The sequence below is a fragment of the Anopheles coluzzii genome, chromosome 3, assembly GCF_943734685.1.
Source record: "Anopheles coluzzii chromosome 3, AcolN3, whole genome shotgun sequence".
Lineage (NCBI taxonomy): Eukaryota > Metazoa > Arthropoda > Insecta > Diptera > Culicidae > Anopheles > Anopheles coluzzii.
In genome coordinates, this window is record NC_064671.1 from 75,509,760 (window position 1) to 75,534,567 (window position 24,808).

The window sequence follows — 24,808 nt, forward strand, 5'->3', positions numbered from 1 at the left end:
TGCTAAGCGAAAAGTTTGCCTGCCCCCCCCCCAAAAAGTATTTCCTGCCTTCCAACAAAAGTTGGCATTCTTCTCCCTACGGTGGGAGGAGATAAGAGGGGGGACGAAAACGAAGACTTTTCGTATCAGTGCACAGGTTGTTTCCTAGTTTTGTTTTTTTGTACCCCTTCCATCATCCTGTTTCGTTTTGAAATCCAAGGATCCGGGCCCTTTTCGATGCGGTACAAGCGAGCGAACAAGACATGCAGTACAAAATGGTGCTTCATTGCAAGTTGCATCTTTGCGTGTTTGGCTGGTAATACTGGTATGTGTGCGTATGTGTATGGGTGTGTGTTAGCAAAGGTGTATTGCAATGTGGGAGAAAAAGTTACTCGTTCCGGTTGTGGCTGTCATCAGAGCGGGAGACGCTTTATCGGTTGGATTGTTGTTACCTTGGCAAACCAAAAAAAAATGGAGTGAGTAGAGTTGTATTTCCAATATCAAACCACTGTGTCGGTAACAGTGAACCATGCACATGGTTTGAGATTGATAACCATCTCCGGTTGGAATAGTTTAAACACGAGTCTAGTTGAAGAAGATGGTGCTATAACCAAAAACCGCTTCGGGGAAGAGTAAGTATGAGCAAACAGGAACATTTTGAACTTTTACTCTAAACCCCACCGTCCCCCCCAAGGAAGCACTTGATGGTGGTGTTCGTCATACCTGGATATTTGAAATGTGCAACCAAAGAACAATAAGCAATAAGGTGATGACCCAAAAATGCCATTATTACGAAAGCTTGAAGTGTACTAAATATTGTAACCTTGGCCGTTTTGGGTGAAATTGGGACAGGATTCCTAGGACCAGTGCATCATTTGACACATATCTTTCGAAAGCTTAATATCCTTTTGAGTCCTTGTGGGATGGATGGAAAAGACAATGATAGTCATATATGGTCACTAGTTAGTTAGTAATAGATCATATTGAAGTGACATTGGATGCATTTTGAAACCTGAAAAAAACTTGAGGTTTTGACTGCCATTGACATTCGATGAATATATTTATGAGTTGTTCAGTGGTAAGAAGAGGTTAGCGGGAATGAGGAGTGCTCTGGGTTCCTTGGTCCCGAGGCCGCATCATCCATCGTCCACGGGTCTACTTTACTAACTATTAGATAAGCTGGACACTATCCACGGAGCCCCCCAAACTGACGAAGTCGGTCGCCCTGTCGGCACACGGTTAAACCCAGCACTGTGTGAACTTCAACACAATGTTCAAAGGAAACGGGAACACATAGGTGATGCCCAAAGTTGATATCAAGTATACTGTCGTCTTCAGATTAAATTAAGGAACCTTTGGTATTGCTACGTATCATTAATCAAAGAATAGGCTCTCTTGAAATCAACGATTGCATGTCGATTTGGTAACACACTTTGGTTGTATTTGTAGTAGAGATCCGAGATCTCAGGCTTGATGTGGTTCAAATTCGTAAGACAGACTATTCTGATTACAAGAGGCTGATTTTGACTGTTATTGTTGTACCATATCAGAAGAAGAAAAAGATATATTAGGTGAAATACATTGTAAGAACGACATTCTATGTTGCATAGCTGTTGCGATTTTGTATTTCTTTCCATCGGCGTGAGACACTGGGCTGTTCTAGATTTACATATGTTACCATGGGTGAAGAATGCGTAATTAATATCAGATTTAGTTTCATAACTATGACATCCGGTGTCAACCAGAATCATCCAAATTCGTTTGGATCGTTGACCGATCCGGATTATACCGACTTCGACCGGAGTCGTCTGAGCCTGCGTCGTTTAAAGTCGTCCGGAGAGTCAATCGAAGTCATCTGGAGTCGACCGGAGAGTCAATCGAAGTTATCTGGAGTCGTCCGTAGAGTCGATTGGAGTTACCCGATGTCGTTGGAAGTCGTCTGGACTGATTCAAACACAACCGGAGTAGTCCGGAACCGTCCAGAGTCATCAGGGCTTAGCGGGAGTCCTCCAAATCCATCCAGGCACAACCGGAGTCGTTCGGAGAGTCTACAGATGGCATCAGATATCGCTAGGTGTCAACCGGAGTCATCCCTATTCAAACCTTCCGGTTTCTTTCGTACTCGACCGATGTCTAGATGAAATCGTCCGGAGATTTCCAGAATCATCTGAACACAAATGCAATCGTCCGGAGTTGTTCCTACTCAACTAGACTCAACCAGAGTCAACCAAAGACATCACGAAAATCGTCTGGATTCTTCCGGACTCGTTTGGATTTAGTCTGGACTTGTCCGGAATTGCGGAGTCACATTAGTTTTTTTTTTTAATTCTGAGTTGAAATTGAATTTGTCGTAATCAAAGTCATAGAGGATCCAAGGCTTTAATCCGAATCTCACTCAACTAGTTACCGCACCACTATACAGTAAAGTAAGTCCTAAGAACGCCTGGACGCCTCCAATGGGCATCGATCTTTGAATGACCTTGTAGAATCCGGCGCGTTGACGCGGTTGATTCCCGACGAAGACCCAACTTCTGAAAATAAATAAGCCGTAAGTCCCATGCCCTCCTTGTGATATCCAACTCCATACCATGTAAAAAACCCGCCACCCCCTCGCTGTTGTTCGCATTTAATGTGTAATATTTTGTTTTATTATAAAAAACTATCCTCAAATTTATTGCTTCCTTCCCTCCTACAACACTCTGACCAGGTCGCCCGCCCGAATGCTACAAACAACACACACACCGCCTTCTCGTTTATCGTCGTTCACTTTAAATATGCTCGCAACAAGTACACCCACACGCACACGCACACACACACATACGCTTGTGCGTGCTGGTGCACGCAAATGTCTCAAACAGCCTTTCTCCAATAAAATGTTTCCTTTCATCATCGTACACCCCACCCTTTCTAACTTCGTTCATGCTCCCGTTAACGGCACGATACAGTTATAAAGGGAATGGTGTGTGTCTGTGTGTCTGTGTACTAAAGTGCTGCAGTTGCTGTTCGTTGCAAAGCATATAAACGCCACCTTCCAACGTAACACGTGGGGGGTTTGGTGGTTTTGGGGCTCGTTCGCTCGTTCGCTTGCCGGGGTTTTACCTTATCACTTTTACAAACTAAACCGATAATTCTTGCTACTACTGTGTTCGGTACGGTGGCGTCCTCTATATGCTTGTTGTGCTACTAAACTGGGAATATCTCTGTGTGTGTGTGAGTGTTTGTCTATTTTTTTTGAGGGGTGGTTTAAATAATTATTGCCTTTTTCAAGTCAAGTTCACTCTAACTCATTGCGGTGTGACGCGCTAACGTACTAAAATGGATAAAAACACAGCGATTACTGCGATTACACGCGCACTACGGTTCGACAGGGGAGGATAGGTTTCGGGCTGGGTGGTCACACTGGTAGGCGGCTTCCTCCTCGGTTGATCGATGGTAACTAAAGTCTGTGTTAACTTGATTTCGCCCCATTCCGATGTTCAATAATGCCCTGACGTGCCCCATCACTTCTGCCAATAGACTTGTTTCCGTTTCCATTATTTGACTAGAGCGGTACTTGCACACGGGTGTGTGTATGTTTGTGTCTGGTCATTTGCTGCTACTTTGCAGTTATTGGATTTGGTTGACAGAGAGAGAAAGTGAGAGAAAGAATACAACAAAACACCACAATTCCTTTATCACACCATCACGATTATGCGTGATCTTTCTCTCTCTCTCCCTCTAACAGCAGTAGAAGAAGAAGTGACTCTAATTACATTCCCTACCATCTTCACTGTACCACGCTGCATTGTTTACGCGCTACAATATCGTCCTTGCATTGCAAAAAAATCGACCACTGCAGCTCGCTCACACATCGTCTCACGTCGTGTGTCACAGGTCCAAAGTGAGTACAAAATACAAATACCGCCCCTCCCGTCCGGACGGGATCACATCTAAAACTGTCCACCGGTATGTACAAGTACCGTGCTGGGCCCGCCGGCCGGTGCCGCCGCCACCGGGTCGGCCGTCAGCATCGTTTCCTAGGACACCAGCCGCTTGAACCCGGCCCGATCGTGCCCGAGCTTCAGCTCCTCGTACAGCGACGGGTTCACCTCGGTCGCCATCGGGACGACCGCGTTGTCGTGGTTCAGCCCGGTCGTGGCGGTACCGTTCGCTGCCGCGTGCAGCGATTCCTGCCGCCAGTCGGCCCCATTGCCGACGCCCGGCCCGGACACGGCTGGAATCTTTTAGGGGAAGACGTGGCGGTGCGGAAAAGCAAAGTGTTATCAAAAGTGTGTTTTTTTTTAATTAACCCGACACCGACACCTGCTTACCTGCACATGCTCGACGTTCATCTCGCGCAGATAGCTCGGGTTCTCGAACGCGACGCCCCCGTTCGCCTGCTTCGGCCCGAACTTGCCCCGCTTCACGACGAAGAGGGCGGCAATCGCGAGCACGATCGCGAGCAGGCCGGCCACGATGCCGCTCACCACGCCCGCGTTCGTGCCGTGCGACGCGCTGGTGATGTGCTGGTCGCCGAGCGTGAACCGCAGCGGTTCCGAGAGGACCGACGCACCGAGATGGTTGCCCGCCTTGATCACCAGCTCGTACATGACGTGCGGCTTCAGGCCCTCCAGCTTGATGCTCGTCTCCTTCGCGTCCAGCCGGCTCGTTGCGAGCCCGTTGATCACGTTCGACAGGTTGTCGGTGACCGGTTCCAGATCGTGCCAGAACACCCGGTAGCCTTCGACCGTGCTGGGGTTCTTGGCCGGCGGGTCCCACCTGGTGTTGGTGCAAGCCACATTATTAGCAAATTCAATTTCCTTCTCCACCCATTTGCCTTCCACTTACCGAATCAGCACCTCCTCGTCGCTCAGCACCTGCACCTTCAGGTTCTGCGGTGGTCCCGGCAGCCGCTCCCGGTTCTCCTGGAAGCAGCCGACGATCGTGCGCGTGTGCTGCAGCGCACAGATGCCGGGCGGCGTGATCGGCTCGCCGCGGCACCAGTTCAGGCAGCGGCGCGGCACATCCTTCGACGCACAGCAGCCCCGGTGGTCCGACCCGTCCGCCGCGCACCGCATCAGCTTGTCAAAGTCCACGATGCACTCCGGCCGGTCGATCACGCTCTCGATGTCGATGTAGAACGAGCAGGCGCTCATGCACGCGGCCGACACGTTCTGCGCCGCGCAGCACTCGGAAATGTTGGACGACGCAGCCGTGTTGCGGATGCGCACCGAGACGGCACGGGTGGACGAACCGAGCGCGTTCTCCGCGTGGCAGAAGTAATCGCCCACGTCCTGCGAGCTTAGCTTCGCGATCGTCAGCGTCATCACGTACAGGGAGTTGTCCTGGGGAGGAGAGGAAAAGCGATCAGTACAACGAAGGGATGCTACCACGACGCTTGTGAAGACTCACATCGACGTCATTCTTCATCGACATGTCATAGTTGCCGCCCTGAATCACCGGCACGCGTCCATCGTGATCCCGCCAGAACATAGTTTTCGGGATGGGACGGGCACGGATCGTACACTTCAGGTCGACGGACTCGCCCACCGATGCCACCGTAATGCCCGAAGCTTGAATGCGCGGTGCAACTGCAATTTAAAGTCACAAGTGAGAAATGCCATTAGTAAGACTGTATTTAGCGGGGAAAAGGACACCCAAACGTACAGCTTATGTTGACCTTCTTTGCAGCCTGCATCGGGATGCCGTAACCGTTGTCGGCGTAGCAGGAAATGTGCTCCATATCCGTCGTGACGTTGTGGATCACCGTGATCATGTGGCGGGAGGTGTCCTGCCGCACCAGGTGCCCACCAACGTACAGTGAAATGGTGGGCGCCGGATTGCCCATCGCAAGGCAGAGTATCGTCATGGAGCCGCCCTCGGTGATGATGTCGGACGGATGTACCGTCGGGGGCTGTTTTGGAGATAGAGCCACACACACATCAATGCAAAAAGATCCTACGATCTCCGAGAGCGAAACAATACTTACATCCACATAGGCGGGCAGTGCCGGATCCGTCCAGGCGACGAGCGTCTCCGACGGCAGACTGGTGCCCTTGGCCCCGATCGCCACCACGTACACGATGTGCTGCGTGTTGGGCAGCAGGTTGTTAACGCGCACCCACAGCAGCCGCGTATCGATCACGGTGTAGTTGTTCGCCACCTTGTGTATGACGCGATAGGTGATGCTTTCGTGCGGGTGGGAGAACTCGGGCGGCTGCCAGGACACCGTGATCCAGGTGGCGCTGTGCGCGGACACTGCCAGCGAGTGCGGTGGCGACGGAGCTCCGTACACCGTGCTGGCCGAATCGGTGCGGGACGTGTTGATCAGCAGCATGGACGAGGGAAGGGATGTGCCGTGCTCGCCGCGCGACACTACCGTGATGCGATACAGTGCTTTTGGCTCAAGATCTTTCAGCTCGATGTCCGTTTCGGTGGTGTTGAGTTCCTGTGGATGTTCCAATATTACAATATATCCGGCGCTAACAAGATCGCACGCGCGTCTACTTACATGCTCCAGCTTGATCACAGTTTCGTACATGGTCATGTTGTTCACCTTGCCGTACTGGACGAGATAGTCGGACGGTTTGTTTTCCGTACTGTTCGCATCCAGCTCGGACGGCACCCAGGCAAGCGAGATCGACGTGTTCGTGACGGACGTTACGTGCAGGTCCTCCACCGGCGCCGGAATGTGTCCAATGCCCTCCTCGAAGCACTGAATGATGTTCCCCGCGAAGGGTAAACAATCGGCCGGTGAGCTCGTGATGACCCCGCGGCACAGTGACTGACACTTGGGTGGAACGGCACGGCGGGCACAGCATGCCGTATGATCACGCCCACCAGCACTGCAGCGCACAATGGTACCGATCTGGCCGCGACACGTATTGCCCAGCTTCTGGATGTCCGACATCTTGGCATCGTAACTACACAGTGGAGCACACTGGGGCAACAATCCCGAGGCGTGACAGCACGCCGATATGTTGTAGTGTGTGTGGGCCGGTTCCGCCGCCACGTCACGCTTCGTCTGGAATACCAGGCGCGGCGAGGGGCCGCCCTTGCCGTGCGCATTCACCGCCACGACGAACGCTTCGTAGTATGTGGCCGCCTCCAGATCCTCCACAATGACCGGGGCTTGATCTTTCTCCAGCACGCTGTACTCCTCCCCACTGCCGAGCCGGCGATAGTGCAGATGGTACGCGGTGACCGTGTCGGGCAGGATCTTGGGAGGCTTCCATTCCAGCACGACAAAGTGGCTGGCGATTAGGGGGGCTTTCAGCTTCGAGGGAGGCCCGGAGAGCACGCCGTACCCCTGCAGCAGACAGCTACTGTACTCGGACATGTACTGCAGACACTTGAAGTAGTTGAAGTTGATCGCCTTCACAGTGCCGGAGCAGAAGGAAAGGCAACCCTCCGGGATGCCACGGCTCTTGCAGCACGGCGTGTGGTCGATGTTGTTCGCCAGGCAGGCAAAGGTGATGTTGGCCCAGGGTGCGCAAACCATCAGGTCGGGCACCTCGGTGAAGTCCGCCTTGACCGGATCGCACATCTTCTCCAGGCAGGTCCGGTGCGTGATGCCCTTCTTCATGCAGCAGCCGCGCACATCTGGGAAGAAAGTGGGAAAGTGTATTGGGAAGTGGATTAAGGAAGGAACTTTTACTTGAGAGGCAATAGCACATTTTTCCAATATCTCAAATAGTGATAGGAAAGGTTGGCAAAAATCCGCAGTCGACTTCTATCTGACTCCCGTAATTTCGGAACAGACACCAGAAGATAGGTCTGCCCAGAATTATCTGGAGTCGTTCAGAATCTTCTGGAGTCATCTGGAATCGCTTGGAGTCATCAGGAGTCGCCTGGAATAGAAGTCTTTCGGTGTTCAACATGTTCATTGAGCCGGAGTAGTCCACATTCGCCCGGAGTTGGAGTCATTCGGAGTCGTCTGGAACCATCTAGAATCAGCCGGAGTCGGAATTCTAAACAAAGGCGACAAAAACGACTCCGCATGACTCCGGACGACTCTGAACGATTCTGGATGACTCCGGACGACTTCAGACGACTTCTGACGACATTGGACAACTCCGGATGATTTCGGACGATTCCGGATGACTTCAGTCGATTCCGGACGACTCCAGTCGACTTCGGACAACTCAAGACGACCCTGGACGACTCCTGACGACTCCGACACAGGGCAATTTCGGACGACTTTGGACCACTTCGGACGAATCTGGACGACTCCAAAGTACTCCAACCTAGACGACTACGACTCCGCATGACTCCGAACGACTACGGACGACTCCGGACAACTCTGGACGGCTTCAGACAACTCCGGACAACTTCAGACGACTCGGAACGACTCCGGATGTCTCCGACACCGGACATAACCGGACGATTTCGGATGACTCAGTACAACTCCGGACGACTCCGGACAACTTCGGATGACTCAGGACGACTCCAAAGTACTCCAACCCAAACGACTACGACTCCGAACGATTCCAACTCCAGGCGGAACTAGTGGTACCTGTTTTGCCGGAGTCGCAATCGGACTAACAATACTCGGAGTCGGATCGGAGTCCTGAATACACTCCAGAGAGCACATCACTAATCCCAATGTTTCAGGAAACGCTAACAAATGATGTCTGGAATTATCACAGAAGAAACGTCTGGTAGGATATTGATTATTCGCTGTACTCTCTTCATAATCAGGAATGTAAAGCAAAAATGTTGTATGAAATAATTCAAGCCTAAATTATTCGCTACAGCAGAGAAAAAACAAGCGACATACAGAGCTACATTCCCCTCTGCCTGGAATGCAGCTTTATCGATTTGCTAATCGATAGCCCGAAGTTCCAGGAACAGATTGGACGCTGCTAAACGATATCTCCTCCCGCACGCACGAAGAAGCGCAAAGGAGAATGTTTTATAAAATTGATAAATAATCGATCGAACTTCAGCGAGTCCATAGGCGAGACGACCTCGGCACAGCCCTACTAGCGCTTTGGCACGATGTTTATCTTTCTGCGTCTTTCGTAGCTTCCTCGCGGAATGCAAAAGTCATGTCGTCCTGTCAATACGTGCCCGGGCAGTTGATTGTCGTTCTCCAATCCCCCCCCAACGCCTCAACTGGAAGCAACTTCACTGACGAACTCCTTTGGTCGTGATTTGATGGTGTGTCGTTGTGTTACATTAAAACCACTCCCGATGTTATCGAGCGCATCTGCCAGGCACAGTAAGCTTTACACTGGGGGGTACACTGGGCACACAGTCATATTGACCCGGTGACTTGTCTTTTCGCCTGCCTATCTCACGTACCGCCTTGAACATGACTCGACCATTAGTGGCACAGTTTTTTAATGTACTCGAGAAAAAAAACATCCCTGGAAACACTCCCAACAACTCTATTATGATGGTCGGATTGAGAATGACGTTCGGGATTGACCGCGTACCACTTAATTGGCTAATTAAATTTGATGTCTCCACTGCGCATCAACTCTTCTTACCTGGCAGAACCGGTACGACGGCCACACTCGTCTGCTTGCTAACGACGCCACCCTCCAGCGTCAGCGCACGGATCCGCATGCTGGGCAGGCTCGAGCCGTGATCGTTGTGCGCGCTCACCGTCACCGTGTACATCGTAAAGGGCGCCAGGTTGGACAGGACGGCCGTCGTCTGGTCGGCCGACACCTGCAGCGTCACCAGGCCGCCGCCCTCCGCGGTCGTCGCATTCGCCAAATAGTCCTGATCGAACGCGTGCAGCCGCGTTGCATTGATCTGGTAGTACTTCACACTCCCGCCCAGCCTCTCCGGCGCCTGCCAGCTAACCTGCAGCGACCGCTCGGTCAGCGGTTCCACCGACACGGACTGCGGTTCCGACGGCAGGCGCTGTATGTTGTCCAGTATGCACTGCAGCCCGGGCAGCGTGTGCTGTACGCAGGAGACGCGCGACTTGAGCAGATCGGTGAACGGTGTGTACTCGCCGCGGCACATGTCCTGGCACAGGTCCGGTATGCCCTTCTCCACACAGCACGGCACGTGGTTGCGCCCGTCCGCCATGCACCGCACGATGTTCGGGAAGTCCCGCTCGCACTGTTCCGGCTCGGCGCCCGCCGATCCGTCCAGGATGTTGTGCAGCACGCAGAAGCCCATGCACGCGTCCGACACGTTGTTCGCGTGGCAGCAGTCGGTGAAATCGTGCGTCACCAGCGGCACACCGTCCGGGCTGACCTCCTCCTCCGAGTCGGTGTACACGTCCGACGAGGAATCGTCCTCCTCGTCCGCTTCCGAGGTGGCACCGGCCCCTTCGGGGGACGCTGTTGACGGGGACGACGTGGTGCTCGGCGAGTCGGTTGCGTTCCGGCTGGTGGTGGCCGTTTTCTTCTTCGACTGTCGCACTACGAGAGAGAGAGAGAGAGAGGAGATGGAGATTAGTGTTTGAGCAGTTTTGCCTCCCCGCGGTGATAGTTTTACGAACACACAATCGCAAAAACCGCGAGGACATGCAAGCAAAAAAAAAAAATGCCGATTTTAATGGAAAAAGTTGTCAGTGCGCACGGCGTCTTCCGTGCGGGTCGTGACATCTTGGGAGGGCTTCGGGCGCAAAAGTATAGGGGAAGCAAAACTTTACCCTTGGTGACGCCCTCACAGCGCAGCTCACAGTTCCATTTAGATAGTGTGCCGGATAGCTAAGATGTTCTTAACTCCCGGTAATAGTATTTCTCTATGGATTGTTTGGCGTTTGGAGTGCGAGAAGACTGGCAAAACTTTGATCATACTCTCTCTCTCGCGATGCAAAGAGCTTAACGGTCGTTTTAAATGAGTGTACGGAAAGCGAACGCTTGCTTAAAGTACATCTCAACTCTTACACATGCATAGAATTTGAATGCTTGCACAAAATTGTTTGTGTAAAATAAAGGGATCATTAATTTATGCACTGCTTTTCTTTTGCCATCCTGCCAGGGCGTACCGCCATCGTCAAGAATTTGACGCTTTTGTAGATTGTAAGGTACACGCTGTAATGAGCTCGTTGTAATGATGCAACAATACTAACACTCCCGACCTTGGTGTTGGGTATACGTTTTTGTTACATCCTATCCCCTTGTGTCTTTTAACTCTCAGGGCGCCACAGCATTTAGTGTAAAGGTTTTCTTCGTTGAGGAAAACAGACGGTAGAGACGGTCGTGATAATTACCTGTTAGTGGGTGGAAGCTCCTTACAATCGGGTCACTGTTCACCTCGCACACGTACACGTCGGAATCGTTCAGGCGCGTTTCCTTGATGAGCAGCACCCATACGTCACCGCCGAGTGGTGTTCTGCCCTTGGGTGCTGAAAGGAGGAAGAAAAGAAAAAGGAAGAAACAAACAAACATATAAATAATAATGAGACGACAGACAAAAGTGGGAAGTCCTTGTGAAATGTCTGATTGCAATGGCAAACAATTGTTTTTGTTACATACAGAAAATATGAATGAGTCATAATTAAAACTATTTTCAGCATTGTTGAGGCGAAGAAAATAGTGGAGATAGGGGCTTGTGGGGCTCCCATTGTGAAGGAGGGTTTTATATTTGTATTTGGCATTCCATTAATTTTAAAAAGAAAGCGATATTTTAATGCCTCTTTTATATGGTTTCCTATTGGAATTGGAAAATGAAAATGACATTGTTTGAGATACTTGGAGTTTCTACAGCACTTAGAGGAGATGAACCTCTTGGAAAAAAACGTGGCTACATTTCATAAAAATGATTCAGATTGTTGTGCGCTCAAGTATCACTGTATTCTAAACAAGCTTAAGGTGTCAGTTGTGTATAAAATAATTATTGAATGATTTGTTTCTTTTTATCAGTAAGTTTAACGCTTTTAATCCATGCTAAACTCTCTATAGATTGTGTGCTCTGAAAGGGAACAACATTAATAATTTCACTCGGAGTATCAATCATCTGACAAAGCTACAACCAATGCTACAAAGTTGATGTTAAAGTAGATTTACTGTTGAATTATTTAAATGATATTTGTCACAGACCCTGAAGTGTTAGTAATTAAAACGCTTCTATAGATTCTACAGAAACTTGTTTGATCATGTGTTCTTTGCTGATGCCTCAAGGACAATGCGTAATGTCCGAACCGCAAATTTCGAAGCGTTACAGGGTTTTCCAAGTCAGTTTCGAATGTAAACATTATTATTCACCGCATCGAAAATGTTTTTCAACAGCTGTCAAATGGTTTATTTGTATCAAAATGAAAATTCAGTTTCAACACATGATTTTCAACACAAAATAAAGAACTGTCAAACTCAATCCAGCTTGAGTCGTGTTGAAAATCATGTTGAAGAAATAAAAAAAATATTGTGATGGAAATGAAATGTCAGATCGATGTGGAACAACATTTTGCATGCGGTGAATAACAATGTTTACATTCGAAACTGACTTGGAAAACCCTGTATGATTATGATTATTATGATTATTATGATTTTCAACACATCTCAAGCTGGACTGAGTTTGACAGTTCTTTAAGATGTGCTGAAAATCATGTGAATGAATTGTATTATGATGCAAATAGACCATTTGACAACTGTTGAAAAACATCCTGAAGGCAGTGAATACATGGTTTTCCGAATCATCAATTTGCAATGTTAACAACCTTTTTTTTCATTGCTTGCGAGATGTTTTTCAACAGCTGTCAAATATTGCGTTTGCATCACAATAATGTTTCAGTTCTTCCACTTAATTTTCAACATGTCTCAGGCTGAACTGAGTTTGATCGTTCTTTGTGATGTGTTGAAAATCATGTGTAAGGATTGAAATTTTGTGCTGATGCTATTAAAATGTGTTGACAGCTGTTTAAAAACATCTTGGAGGTGGTGCAATAATGATGAACACATTCGGAAGTGACTTGGAAAGCCCTGTAAAACAATTTGACTTCAGATTTATGCCATGTGTTTCATAACCGTAATTAATATCCAAATATTTTCGAGCGATTCGTTCAACTCAGATGAATTATTATTTCATAAAGAACTATTTTATGAGTAGCAAACTAGACACATACAAAAACACACCCCTATCACACTTTCCATCTGGTTTATGTGCATAAAAAGAAACAAAATAACATAAAATAAGTAATGAAACATTTTAAAAGATCTTACCAAAGCTTTCTTTTTAACATTTCTTTCCGAAATGGATACAAGAACAGCGCAAAGAAAAAAAAACCGGTACCAAACATCAAAGGAAGTTGAAGTTTAACTTTCACTTTCCTCGCTTCACCATTTTACACCACAGTACACCGAGGTACATAAAACAGCGCAACAACTTCCCGCGAAATGGTCACTGGAGTTGCTAAGAAATTAAAGCACGAAAGGTTTCTCGTGGCTTTTGCTAAACGCAGAAGGAGAATGAAAAAAAAACAAGAACGAAAGAAAAGTCGAGTGCACCAGCAACACCACGACACACTTGCTCTAACGCTCGTAATGGGCTGTACGGGTGCAGTGGTTGCGCTTCTGTACCAAGAGGAAGCCCCTTTCTGCCCGCATTCAGTATCGTTTGATGGCGCGTACGGCCACGGTCGCTGAAGCTGTGCAGTGAAGCAGGTGGAGATGCCTGGTACTTTACGCGCTAAATCCCGTCCTTTCGACCGTGAGGAAGAGGAGCAAGATGTGAGAGCTTGCCTAGGGCTGAGGGAAATGAAAGTATCACTTCACAGGAGAGATGGTGGTGATGGTGCTTCAACGGGAAATGGTGTAACCCGTTCGTAACCGGACGGAGCAGGTAATGGTAGTCCGCTTACAGGTTCGTTGTCACACACACACACACGCTGGTGCCAAGGAAAAAACGGAGGAAAATAATTAGCGAACACCGAGCTAGAAAAGTATTCAGGAAACAAGTAGTGGTAGTAGTGGTACTAGTAGTAGTACAACCTGGTCGGTCTCCTTCGGTGTTTTGTGAAGTACAGACAACATTCTTGCCAACTCAACGCATCACAAACCGGGAAAAGGAGTTCTAGCTGTTGTTGTTGTTGTTGCTGTTGCTATTGTGATGTTTTTTAATCACCGTCTTGCACCTTTTCGCCGGTCGGTGGTGGCTTCCCTTGCGCTGAAGCGAAGCCCGCAACGAATTACACCGAGGTGAAGAAAATGGGTGGCAAATCGCATAATGGGAACGATGGGAAATGAAATTTAATTTTCTATTTCTTCGGAAAGTTCTTTTCACTGTGGAAATAGTAGTGGTAGTAGTAGCAGTAGTAGTAGTAGTAGTGCACTAACAAGGTTGTTTGCTTCTATGTTTTATTTGTTTTTCTTCGGCTTGGGTGTGGTAGAAGGATTTCTGGTTCTTTCTTATGTATGTAATAATAGTTCAAAAGTAGTTTGGCAAGGATTCAGATGTTGTTATAGAACCCAATTAAAGCCATTCTTTTTTGTTTGCTGTAAAAACACGCCGTTCTGGTGGTACAGTCGTCAACTCGTACGACTTAACAACATGCCCGTCATGGGTTCAAGCCCCGAATAGACCGTACCCCCACCCCACCATACGTAGGACTGACTATCCTGCTATGGTAACAATAAGTCAAAGAAAGCCAAGCTCACTGCACCAGTGGGTACAGGCCAGGCCTTGAACGACAACGGTTGTTGTGCCAAAGACGAAAGTCCGTATTCTAGCCAGGGATAAATCACTTCATAAAGGGATTCCAGAGGTTCTGATAATTGGGGGACATTTTTTTTTTTACTCTTTCGTACGGAAAATTGACTTTTAATTGGAATTGGACTCTATAGCACCTTTTTTGGACCGTCAAAATAGATTTTCTAATTGGATTTGTCCAACAAGAGTGTCATAGTGTTCGATTATCTACATATATAGTTGATTTTGCATCTGAAGAGGTCAAGAAAAGGACTTACAACTCCAAGAAACTCTGAAAACGTTTATTATGACGAACCAAAGGAAAGATGTTCATTTTTTTGGTTTACAAACACATTTAAAATAAAATAACCTTAAGATGCTCGTGACATAAATTTGATTTGAAAATTTGAATATTACACCAACTTAAATAATAGCAGGAGTGCCAAAAAGGAAAAAATAGAAAAACAAAAAACAACAGTTCCTAGGAAGGAATTATATAGACTCATATTAATTTGCAGTATTCAATCATTTAAAGCGAATTTTATGTACTAATTTCTGTATAAGATCAATTAGCAGCAAGAGCTGATGAAACTGAAATTGAATTGGGGTTTGTATAGGGTTTCATAGAATTTCGAACATAAAAAATGTAATTTGTAAAGATAAAACTGTAGTTGGGCATAAACATTGCAGTTCAGATCAATTGGCATACTCAACTATTTATGGCATAAAGATAGCGATTCTTGCTTTGTTGGGATAATGACATCATGGCAACAAGACGATCAGAATTTGAATAAGTTGTATGAAAACCTCTAACAAAATCATGAAAACACGGAAATATACGATAAGACGATGGCATTCGCTCTCAAATTGTCATAATAATAGTCATGTTTAAAAATAGTGTCATTTTGATATCCATCCAAACGGTGAAGAAATAATAGCAAACCATCGATTGGTGATCGATCACACCATATTAGACTTAAAATCTTATAAAGTTTCAATGTGTAAAGACTGGGGTACATTGGCAGATGCGCTAGTGAAAATCGAAATTACACTAGCGAATACAGACAATGTCCCCCGGCCTTAACACTAGAATGCAATGAATTGAAACAGCTTGAAGCTTGTTCCAATGTGCTTGTGCGAAGCAAACTGTGGACTACTATGTCCAACAGCTTTTCTGATCAAGCAAACGCTTCACTACGCGCAGGCATCCACACCTGCAGCGTTACAAAACCTGTGCACCCGTTTCGTTAATCCTTGTTTTCACCCAAACGGGTGCCAACTGTTTCAAAACGCAAGGCTTCATCACAAATCAGGCAACAATGCAATACACCGCCTCCCGTGATAGAACCGGGAAAAGCCGGATCGTAACGTAGCAAAACAATGGCGAAAATGAAATGGCTTCGTATCAAACCGGACGGCATTACAAAGACACACAGCAAAAGGATGCCACTGTTCGCCAGTTAGCGGACGATGTGATGAAAACTTTTATCCTCTTACCTTACCTTACACCACGCAAACGCCCACCACGTTTGGGCACTGTGAGGCAAAAGATAAACAAACCAAGGAGCGCACAGACACACACCACACGTGTATCGGGGCGGTCGCCAGGCAATAGCCGTTTGGACAAAAAGGCGCAGAAAGCCGGATATAGCCAGGACACATAGAAAGCCCGGACACAGAAAACTACTAACGCGACGGTTGTCTGTTTGTCCCGTCTGTCTTACGTGTTGATTTACTGAGCGATATGCGCGGGCGCGCGCACGACATGGACCTTCCCACTCCGTGTCGGGTGAAATCGTTCAAGACCCATCACCACCCTCTTTCTCTATTTCTCCCTCTCTCTCTCACTGGCTGGTCGAGTTACAGAATCGTGTTCCGGTAAATCGCTTTTCCGTACCAGTTGACTGAAAAGCGTGCAAATGACACAAAGCGTAACCAAACCAACCGACCGGTGGTGCCCGTCTGCAGAACTACAGACAACGGAGCTGTCCTGAAAAGTGTACGCGTGTGTTTGCTTTTTTTTCTCGCCTGCCTATCTATCCATTCAGCACGCCCATTTCGATGCCGGACCCCAAAAGTCTGGAAGATCCTTTGATCTGGCTCTGTTGACGTGCTGTGAAGTTGTCGCTTGCAGGCGCGGATCCGCACGATGGACCAAAACTTTGCACCAAGTGACTGATGGGTAATCTCCAGCGGGTAGGTGGTTTGGAGAGACGATAGAGAAGAAATAGAGTACAAAGTATCTCATCCGTTTCGTCTGCTCTTGGGGACGGCGGCTATGTGAGCAGTGCGTTTGTAATGGCTGTGTATTCTTCCAGCACGCATCGGAGGTCTGACACAGCGAAAGAATACGCTACGCTTGCTCCAAAGTGACACTGAATTATGCGTTTCGGTGAAGAATGCGGCGTACATATGCGGCAGTGCAGTTGCTACATTAATTGAAGTACTTGAGCTGTTGCGGTGCTCTTCCGTATGGTTGTTTGTCGTCGAGGTACGCAACATTTGTATGGCGTAGTTACTGCCGGAAACATAGTAATGCATTTTCAGTGCTTTTGAAAGGGTTTTTATTTGGTTCGTTGAGTTCATTGCGTTACGATGAGGGATGTGAGAAATTGGCGAAAGTTAATCCCGGATGAAAGAGCATCTTCAGGGAATATTAGAGCACAATTTGCTCATCCTGAGAAAAATAACATTGAATCTATCGTTTACACCTCATATCGCAGCACATCAGCCCTCTAAGATTCATGTTTAAAACAGATTCACAGAGTAGAACAAGAAGCTATTTCTGCTCCATTGGTACAACATTCTTTGGGATATTTGGTCCAAGTCTACATGTCTTGATTGGTATGTTGTTCTGGATTCCCGTTTGCAATATTCTGCTTAGGTCCTTGATTAGCAAATCCCCGATTAATTGTTCTCTTCCACAGTATCCATCGAACACAGCATCCAATATTTTCTGGAGAAGCGTTCTTTATACATAGACTAGTTAATAGCGTTTGAAACTTCAGAACGTAAAGATCTCATTTCTGTACTGACCACTGAGCTTGTTTACTATCTCAATCCTGTCGTGAGTGCTTGAAGTCGTACGGATTGCCAATATTTCTACATCCCGTAGAGTAGAGGCGACTCACAACAAAGATCTCCTGTAAAGTAAGTCTGTAAAATCTTAAAATCTCTTAAACCTTACTAAATTTTATAGAATATTTAATGAAACAATGTAAAAGATCACTATTACTATAAGATCTTTGTAAAATTATGTGATCTATTCCTGATAATCCAAAGTGATAAGAGTCTACTCTACCAGCTTTAGGACATGTCACTTTCCTAAATGTTGAGTTTAATCAAATTATTTTACTACAATAGTCAACACCAAAACTGTAATCAAAAAGAGTTCTCAGCCAAATCATTTATTCAGCAGTTCTGGAAATGATGTGGGTGATATTTTTAGATCATATTATGAATAAGGTAACCTTTACTACCATTACCTTTGGAGAATGTGACCTCCAAAAATCAAACAACTAAAACAGTGTCTGACTTCAGACTGGTATTTTACTACTGTTCTATTGTAATTGTTCTAAGGATCTAAGGTATAGACGAAACTCGCCAGCCGTAGAATGCTCATGCCTGCTCTAACAGATCATTTTATTATAATGATCTTATACCAGATATAGCAGATGATTGAACGACTTCAAAGGTTGGGTCAGAATAGGCTCTCAATCTCAGCAGTAAGAAATGCTGGACATAATACAGTAATAACAGTATCACTTAGATCCTTCTAAACAATCGAACCATATTTCATGCAGGTATACGATTTAATGGCCAATCATTTCTAGCTTTGTCAAAATTATTTCAAACTACTCCTAACTGAGATATCTCCTAGCAGAGCTAAACTTTGTTTACTGCACTTTCATCCATAAATATTTGACAATAGCAAATTAGACTTTAGACATGCACCAAGGTAACAGCTGTTGCAATGCACACACACACGCACAGAAGAACGCATCTAACTGTCCCTTCCCCAAAACGTTATTTATGGACTCCCCTATGCACGTTTACTCCACTAACCCCTATGATGGTGTATAGCACAATTTATAGGACACGAACAAACTTTCGCAAACACACTGTCAGGCTGCAATTATTACACACCTCCTCCTTCCGGCAAATGGAACGAAACTATTTACCACCAACTAATGAAGCACAATGAAATGGATTGGGTTGAGACCATTTTCAAGGACTGGGCCGGCTCACAACCGATGGAAATCGATAGAGACCACACACGCACACATGATGGTCCAACTTTCGCACCAAAACATTTGGGGCAACCAACCAACGAAACACACACCAGGAGCAAACAGCGAGGGACATAAATTTTACCTTCGCATTCTGATACGCAAAGTCGGTGCGTTTTCCGATTCCGGCAAACTTCAATTGGTACAGACAGACCCGCAAGGAACCGAAACAACGCACAGACACACACACACACATACACACGAGAAATTGGCAACCGATTGGAGCTTTCTGAAATGGAGAAGCGTCTGAGCGACTCCGTACGACGGTAACATGGGAGTCTTTTGGTTCCTTTTTTTTAATATGTTTTCTTGCGCTCCAACCAAAAAGCAATAGTGGCATCGTTTCTTTGGCGACATACAAACACACACACACGTGGCGACGTTCGCGGGAGAAAACTCACCAGCCCCCCCAGAGGGAAGGGGGAAGCAGAAGTATCTTTAACTTTTGTGCTTACGAGTTTCGTACACCCTTAATAAGTGAGCGTAGCATAAATTACTCGAAACTTTCTAATTAAAATTAGGAACGATGCTTCCCGGCGTCGACACACAGAGTACAGGGCGTGGGTGGTGGTGGTTCTCCATTTGCAACCCCACATCCACATCCTCGTCACATCACAGGCGGAGAGGATCGCTGCAAAACGAAACCGGAGAACCCGGGTGCGGTGAAACAATTTTAAATTCAATTGTTTTCACTTTATTTACTCTTTCGGTAAGTTTCGGCTGCGGGACACACAGGTGGGACACGACGGACCGGCGATGATCTGGCTCGTTTTTGCTGTCGTCGTCGTCGTCACCATCGTCGCCCGGATCCAGACATACGCGCACGCAAACACACACACACATGTCTACGCAAATACTGAAGCCCAAAAAGGGCAACAAAAAAAGAATAATGAAGCGAAAGTTGCTGGGTGTACGTGCCCAACTACAAATGAAACGTTTCGCGTACAGCTCCCTTTTTCCCGTCGTGAGTGTGGAATGTGGCCAAAATTCCCTAAATTCAACGGCAACACTCTGGAAAAGGCTCGTAGACGGGAAAAACAAAAGTATTCCATCCATCCATCCCCTCTCTGAACGAGTTTTACCCCATTTACGGTGAAAAAGTGCTCGACCTGTGTGTGTGTGTGTGTGTTGCCCGACGTTCATTTGTCCTTCTTGCCGTGCGTGCGAAGAAAAAGGTGTACGCGAGCGCGCGCCCGCTCAAGCGTACATTCCAGCTGCCCGGAATGTCTTTGAATCCAGGCTGCAGGCTTCATCCCCGTCAGGGAATTCACTGTTTCTTAATTAAATTGCTGAATTATTGAGATTTTTGGGGAGACGTCCCCGTGAGAGAGGGCGAAAGTGTTGCCAAGGATCGCGAAAAGCCAAGACGATACGATGATACTGGCTTCTAAGCGGTACCAAACAAAAACACACACACACTCGTTAACCGGTGCTTTATCGACAGTGTCGCGTTCGCTGGAATCCACACTTCTGGGGACACACCGTACATTGGTGGGGGGGCAAACAGAAGGTAACGACTGATAATGAGCAGCGATTATTACCGAACTAATCACTCCCGGGGCGGTAAAATGGGCGACACAAAAATGGTTTCAATGTTCTGCTGCTGCCTCCACCGGCGGCGCCCGGTACTTACAGTCATCGTGCAGCACGCTGATCCGCCTGTCCCCGGTGACCCGATTCATGCCGGCCGACAGGATCTCGTGCGGTCCCTTGCGCCACAGCACGGTGTCGTTGTTGTACGGGGTCATCACCACGCAGGTTAGCAGCGCGTCCTCGCCGACGTGCACCAGCGACGGTCCTCCCGTGCCTGTGAAGGGAAAGCGCAAACGAAAGAAATACGTGAATGAATGTGCGACTAGTGCAAACACTCTTCGGTGAGTTGGGTGAGCGGCTGGAAAAGGGGTATCATAATTAGATGTTTTTGATACGGAGGCACTGTGGGGTGGTGGGAACCATTGGGAAAGCGGGCAGGGCCTGTTAGCATTGAATGGCTCAAAAATGTCGGCAATCACTATAAAGCTAAATGTTTATTGTTGTGCGCTGTACGGAAAAGGAAATGGTTTTCACCCCAAGATTCGGGATGTTTTTCTGCGTAAAGTTTGCTGTAAATTACCGGGAGGTTAACGTTAGAGGGGTGTCAATGACATTCCGGCATCATCCCTTATTGTTAGGCCTAGTTGGGATTGAGCCTTATTTTAAATTGTTGGCTAGCGATTGCGTAAGTATCGGGAAATGGGGATGGACACAAGACGGTCGGTTTTAAATGGGCTTTATTTTCATCATGGGAATCGGTGTGCCGTATTGTTTCGGACATTTATGGGCGATTTTACAAGATGTGTAATAAAAGCCTCGCTGAAAGCTTCCTCCGACAAAAAAAGAAGAAAAGAAATCCCTGTGGAGGATGACCAGAAGCTGTAATGATGTTCGACAGTTATTAAAACGCTTTTTTCGGTTGAATTTTATTTGACTTTTTACTTATCTATTTTATGTTAGTTTTTAACTAATAATAATCGCTCTTTAAAAATGTTTTCAATAGAAACTTTAAACTTTGTAATGTCGTATTAAATTATTTGAAATAGTAAGCTATCAAAATAGATAGGAAACATCTACACTAATCTTCAATTAGATGACCAATAGAGATGAGATAAGTAAAACTATTGAAATGTTCTGAGAAATTAAAAAAAAATCATGACATATTCAAAAACACATGAACACACAAAAAAAAACAGATAAGAACAAACAAGCTATTTTTTATCGGATCTATAAGCGTCAATGCAAGGGATACCTTGTGATATCAATCAATCTTGCAACAACAAGAAATGAATGAAAATTTGTTTCAGCTACACTGTGGAAGAAAACAATCCTGTCGCTTAAACGGAAACTCATTATTACATGAGTTAGTGTTAGTTATTATTAGTCAGTGCTGCAAAATGTCATGAGCATCACGAGATTTTCACCAACGAAAACAATGAACATAACCGTGGCAGCTTGATGTTCATTGCTGATACTCAATGAAAGTGCAACATGACATGCTGAACGCGCTTGAGTCCAACGCGATACTCTGACTGACAAGCTTAGCTTAATGCCGGCGCAACCATAATGATGATATTTTCTGGCTGTGAGCAGTGCTACCAAATGCCACTGTTTCAGTCACCAACATTCATAACTGAAAAAAGCTCAAATCAGCTCACGTGCACAACTGAGATGATCAGTGATGAGACTCAAAAAGTTGGAGGATCAATCACATCCTTGGTGACATATTGATTATCGCCCAACTCTTGGACACTCACTTGGTCACGACTTTTTTTTGGGGGATAATCACGACATTCTTAGAATATACATGGCGTATAGGCTCAAGCAACAAAATGAGTATGCTTTCTCCCTCTGACTGTTTTGATTATCTGTCGGGTCAAACGGAGCGAGAAAACATGCTCATTTTGTTTCTTGAAACCTCTCAAAAGCGCCGTATATTTCACATGACTATCGTAATGATTACCGACTTAAAATGTCGGGATCAAGTGACTGACCAAGAGTTGGTTGCACACAATGTCACCAAGCATGTGATGGTCGCACCAACTGTTTGAGGCTCATCTCTGATCATCACAGTAGAGTTCGTGACGCTGACATGATTTTATTTCAGCCGGAATTTGTCATGACTATGTCAGTGACATTTTATAAAATTGATCACAGTTCAAAAAAGTCATGACATAGTGACTGATCACAATGAAGTACGTGACGCTGATATGGATTTTGTTTCAGACAGATTTTTTTTACGAATAATTAAGCGAGATCTATGAGTTATTTTTCTTTCGACAGAAGAATTCATTTTGGGAAGGGTTTGTGTCGATTGATTCGTTCCTGAAGTAGCATATCTCCTATTCGAGACTATGCCCTTCCTACATCTATCCATTTCTCATTTAAAGAGTTTAAAAAGAGCTTCCAAACTCCAGCGTTTCCAGTAAGGGAAACGTCTTCAGGGTTTCTATGATCAGCTGGACGATCAAGTGTCAATAAGTCCGCTTGGAACAAAGTTTAATTCCACTTAGGCTCATAAAAGCGAAACACTGATCTACCGCGATGGTACTCGACGTTTGATGTGAAATGTCCGTACGAGTATCATATTACACTGACATTTCTTTAATTAAGACGCTGCAATATTGGGTCAAGGTTACTATTACATCTTCTCATCGATATCAGCATTTTTACGAGAAATTATATTTACTGCAGTTAGTGAGTCAAGTAGACTTCACTCACTCACTGATAGTTTGAGAATATTATAGTATCTCGCAGTGTTTGGGATCACTATTTGACAAACACAATTGCGATTCAAACTGTGTACAGCAATCCAAATTTGAGTCCAAATGCTTCTTCCACCATCCAACTTTACTATTCCAACTCTGCTCTGGCCATTTTGCTAAGCCAAAAGTTTGCGGTAAGATTGACCCCGGGCAGCAAACAGCTCATCATTTATTCTAGAACGAATTCTTTACCCAGTTGCAGACCAACAGTGTCGGAAGCGGCCAGTGATTAAGATTTGCTTTCCCATCATTTCGTCCGATTCGGTAATAATGTTGTGGATTGTTTGCCGCACCACACACCCTTTCCCTGCTAGCAGGCAAAAGATTAATCATATCGAAGAGCTGACGGGGTCGTGTGGCGGAGAGCGACAACGAAAACCGGAGTGCCCGAGCGCACTTCGAAATTGATTTCAAAATTAATGTTTACGGTGAAATTGGCAAAGTTTCCTCGTTACCCACCGAACTAGCCCGGAAGGCGCGAGCTGAAAAACTGAAATCGCAGCCCACCTCTACCTCCTGGCTGGCTGCCGTTCCTGGCTGGTGGCACACAATTGTTTGTCTGCGTTTTGTCCGTAGTGACGCGGAAAAACAAGTTACCGAACACAAGAATCCCAAGAAAAACTGGTAAAATAACGGGAAGAAATGTGTCTTTTTCGTGGAGGTTGGTTTTTCGGTGGCAAATTCAGGTTTTTATTTTGGCAGAACTAGGAACCTCTCATGCCCAGACACTACGGTGTTTATGGTAGGAAGAGTGATAAAATGAATTTTAGAACTACACTGCTCCCCTTGGGACCCCGTGTACGACCGGCGGAAGAAAATTGGGAGCAACTAGCGTCTGTTATAAAAATAACGACCAAGAAAATGGGTCGACGGTAAAGTATAAAAATAGAGCAAAGGTAGATGGTGGCGGAAAGGACACATAAAAACCCCGCACAGGAAAATAGTACAGTGCCGTCTCGGGCACAGCTTTAAGGCCTGTTCGCCGCCAGCAAAGCTCTTGCCCTTCGCACTGCCGACTGGACCGCAGACGGCTCCTGCTCCGATTTAAGTCGATAGTGAGAAACTGTGAAGAAACGGGCCAGAGCATAAAGCGACTGTTTCCCGTGTGCAACCATCCGGCAATCATCGGAACGAGGGGGGTATCGTTTCATTTCGTTCACAGCTCCAACGTCACGAATCGGATGAATCGGTCTTTCTTTCACCATTCTTTACCGCCACGCCAAAACGATCGGAAACGTCTTGCAGTTCTTGTGGGGAGGGGGGAAATGGGGCCGACAGACCACGACAGCGGTGGTATCGTTTGATAGGATTATTATTTTCCACCCTCTGCTGGAGAGAGAAAAGGGAACGCGCGCACGGGTGGATCAGTCGAGCTGCTGACAGAGAAATCAAAGAAGAATGACGTTTAGAGCGCGGGTGGTAGGAAGTCTTTTTTCTTCTCTTTGCCACAGGGGCGTAAAGCCTACACAAAATGTGTGAAACGAACGGAGGTTTCTTACTTCTGTTGTGCTGTTGCCTGCTGTGCTTGCCACATTTTTCCAAACAGGAATGTGAAGTGCTAAGGAATGCCCCCATCGATGAACGACACACGAACGATTGCAGCTTTCGGTGCTTTTTTTCCCTGATTTTTTTGTGTTTTCTTTTTTTCAAGGAAGCCAATGTTCGTGT

At 46.4% G+C, this 24,808-nt stretch overlaps 1 protein-coding gene across 3 annotated transcripts in view; it reads right to left on the reverse strand.

Annotated features, from left to right (window-relative positions):
• Positions 1–2,593: 2,593 nt before the first annotated feature.
• Positions 2,594–24,808, reverse strand: part of LOC120955076 (Ig-like and fibronectin type-III domain-containing protein 1) — a 117,751-nt gene continuing 95,536 nt past the window's right edge. For all 3 annotated transcript variants that reach the window (XM_049609430.1, XM_040375578.2, XM_040375577.2), the window contains 10 exons: positions 20,476–20,649; positions 11,141–11,275; positions 9,453–10,343; positions 6,470–7,560; positions 5,948–6,406; positions 5,626–5,872; positions 5,371–5,549; positions 4,807–5,303; positions 4,290–4,737; positions 2,594–4,199 (listed from right to left, as the gene is read on the reverse strand). In XM_049609430.1, the coding sequence (XP_049465387.1) occupies positions 3,996–4,199; positions 4,290–4,737; positions 4,807–5,303; positions 5,371–5,549; positions 5,626–5,872; positions 5,948–6,406; positions 6,470–7,560; positions 9,453–10,343; positions 11,141–11,275; positions 20,476–20,649 (4,325 nt within the window). In that variant the 3' untranslated portion in view covers positions 2,594–3,995. The remainder of the gene's footprint in view (positions 4,200–4,289; positions 4,738–4,806; positions 5,304–5,370; positions 5,550–5,625; positions 5,873–5,947; positions 6,407–6,469; positions 7,561–9,452; positions 10,344–11,140; positions 11,276–20,475; positions 20,650–24,808) is intronic.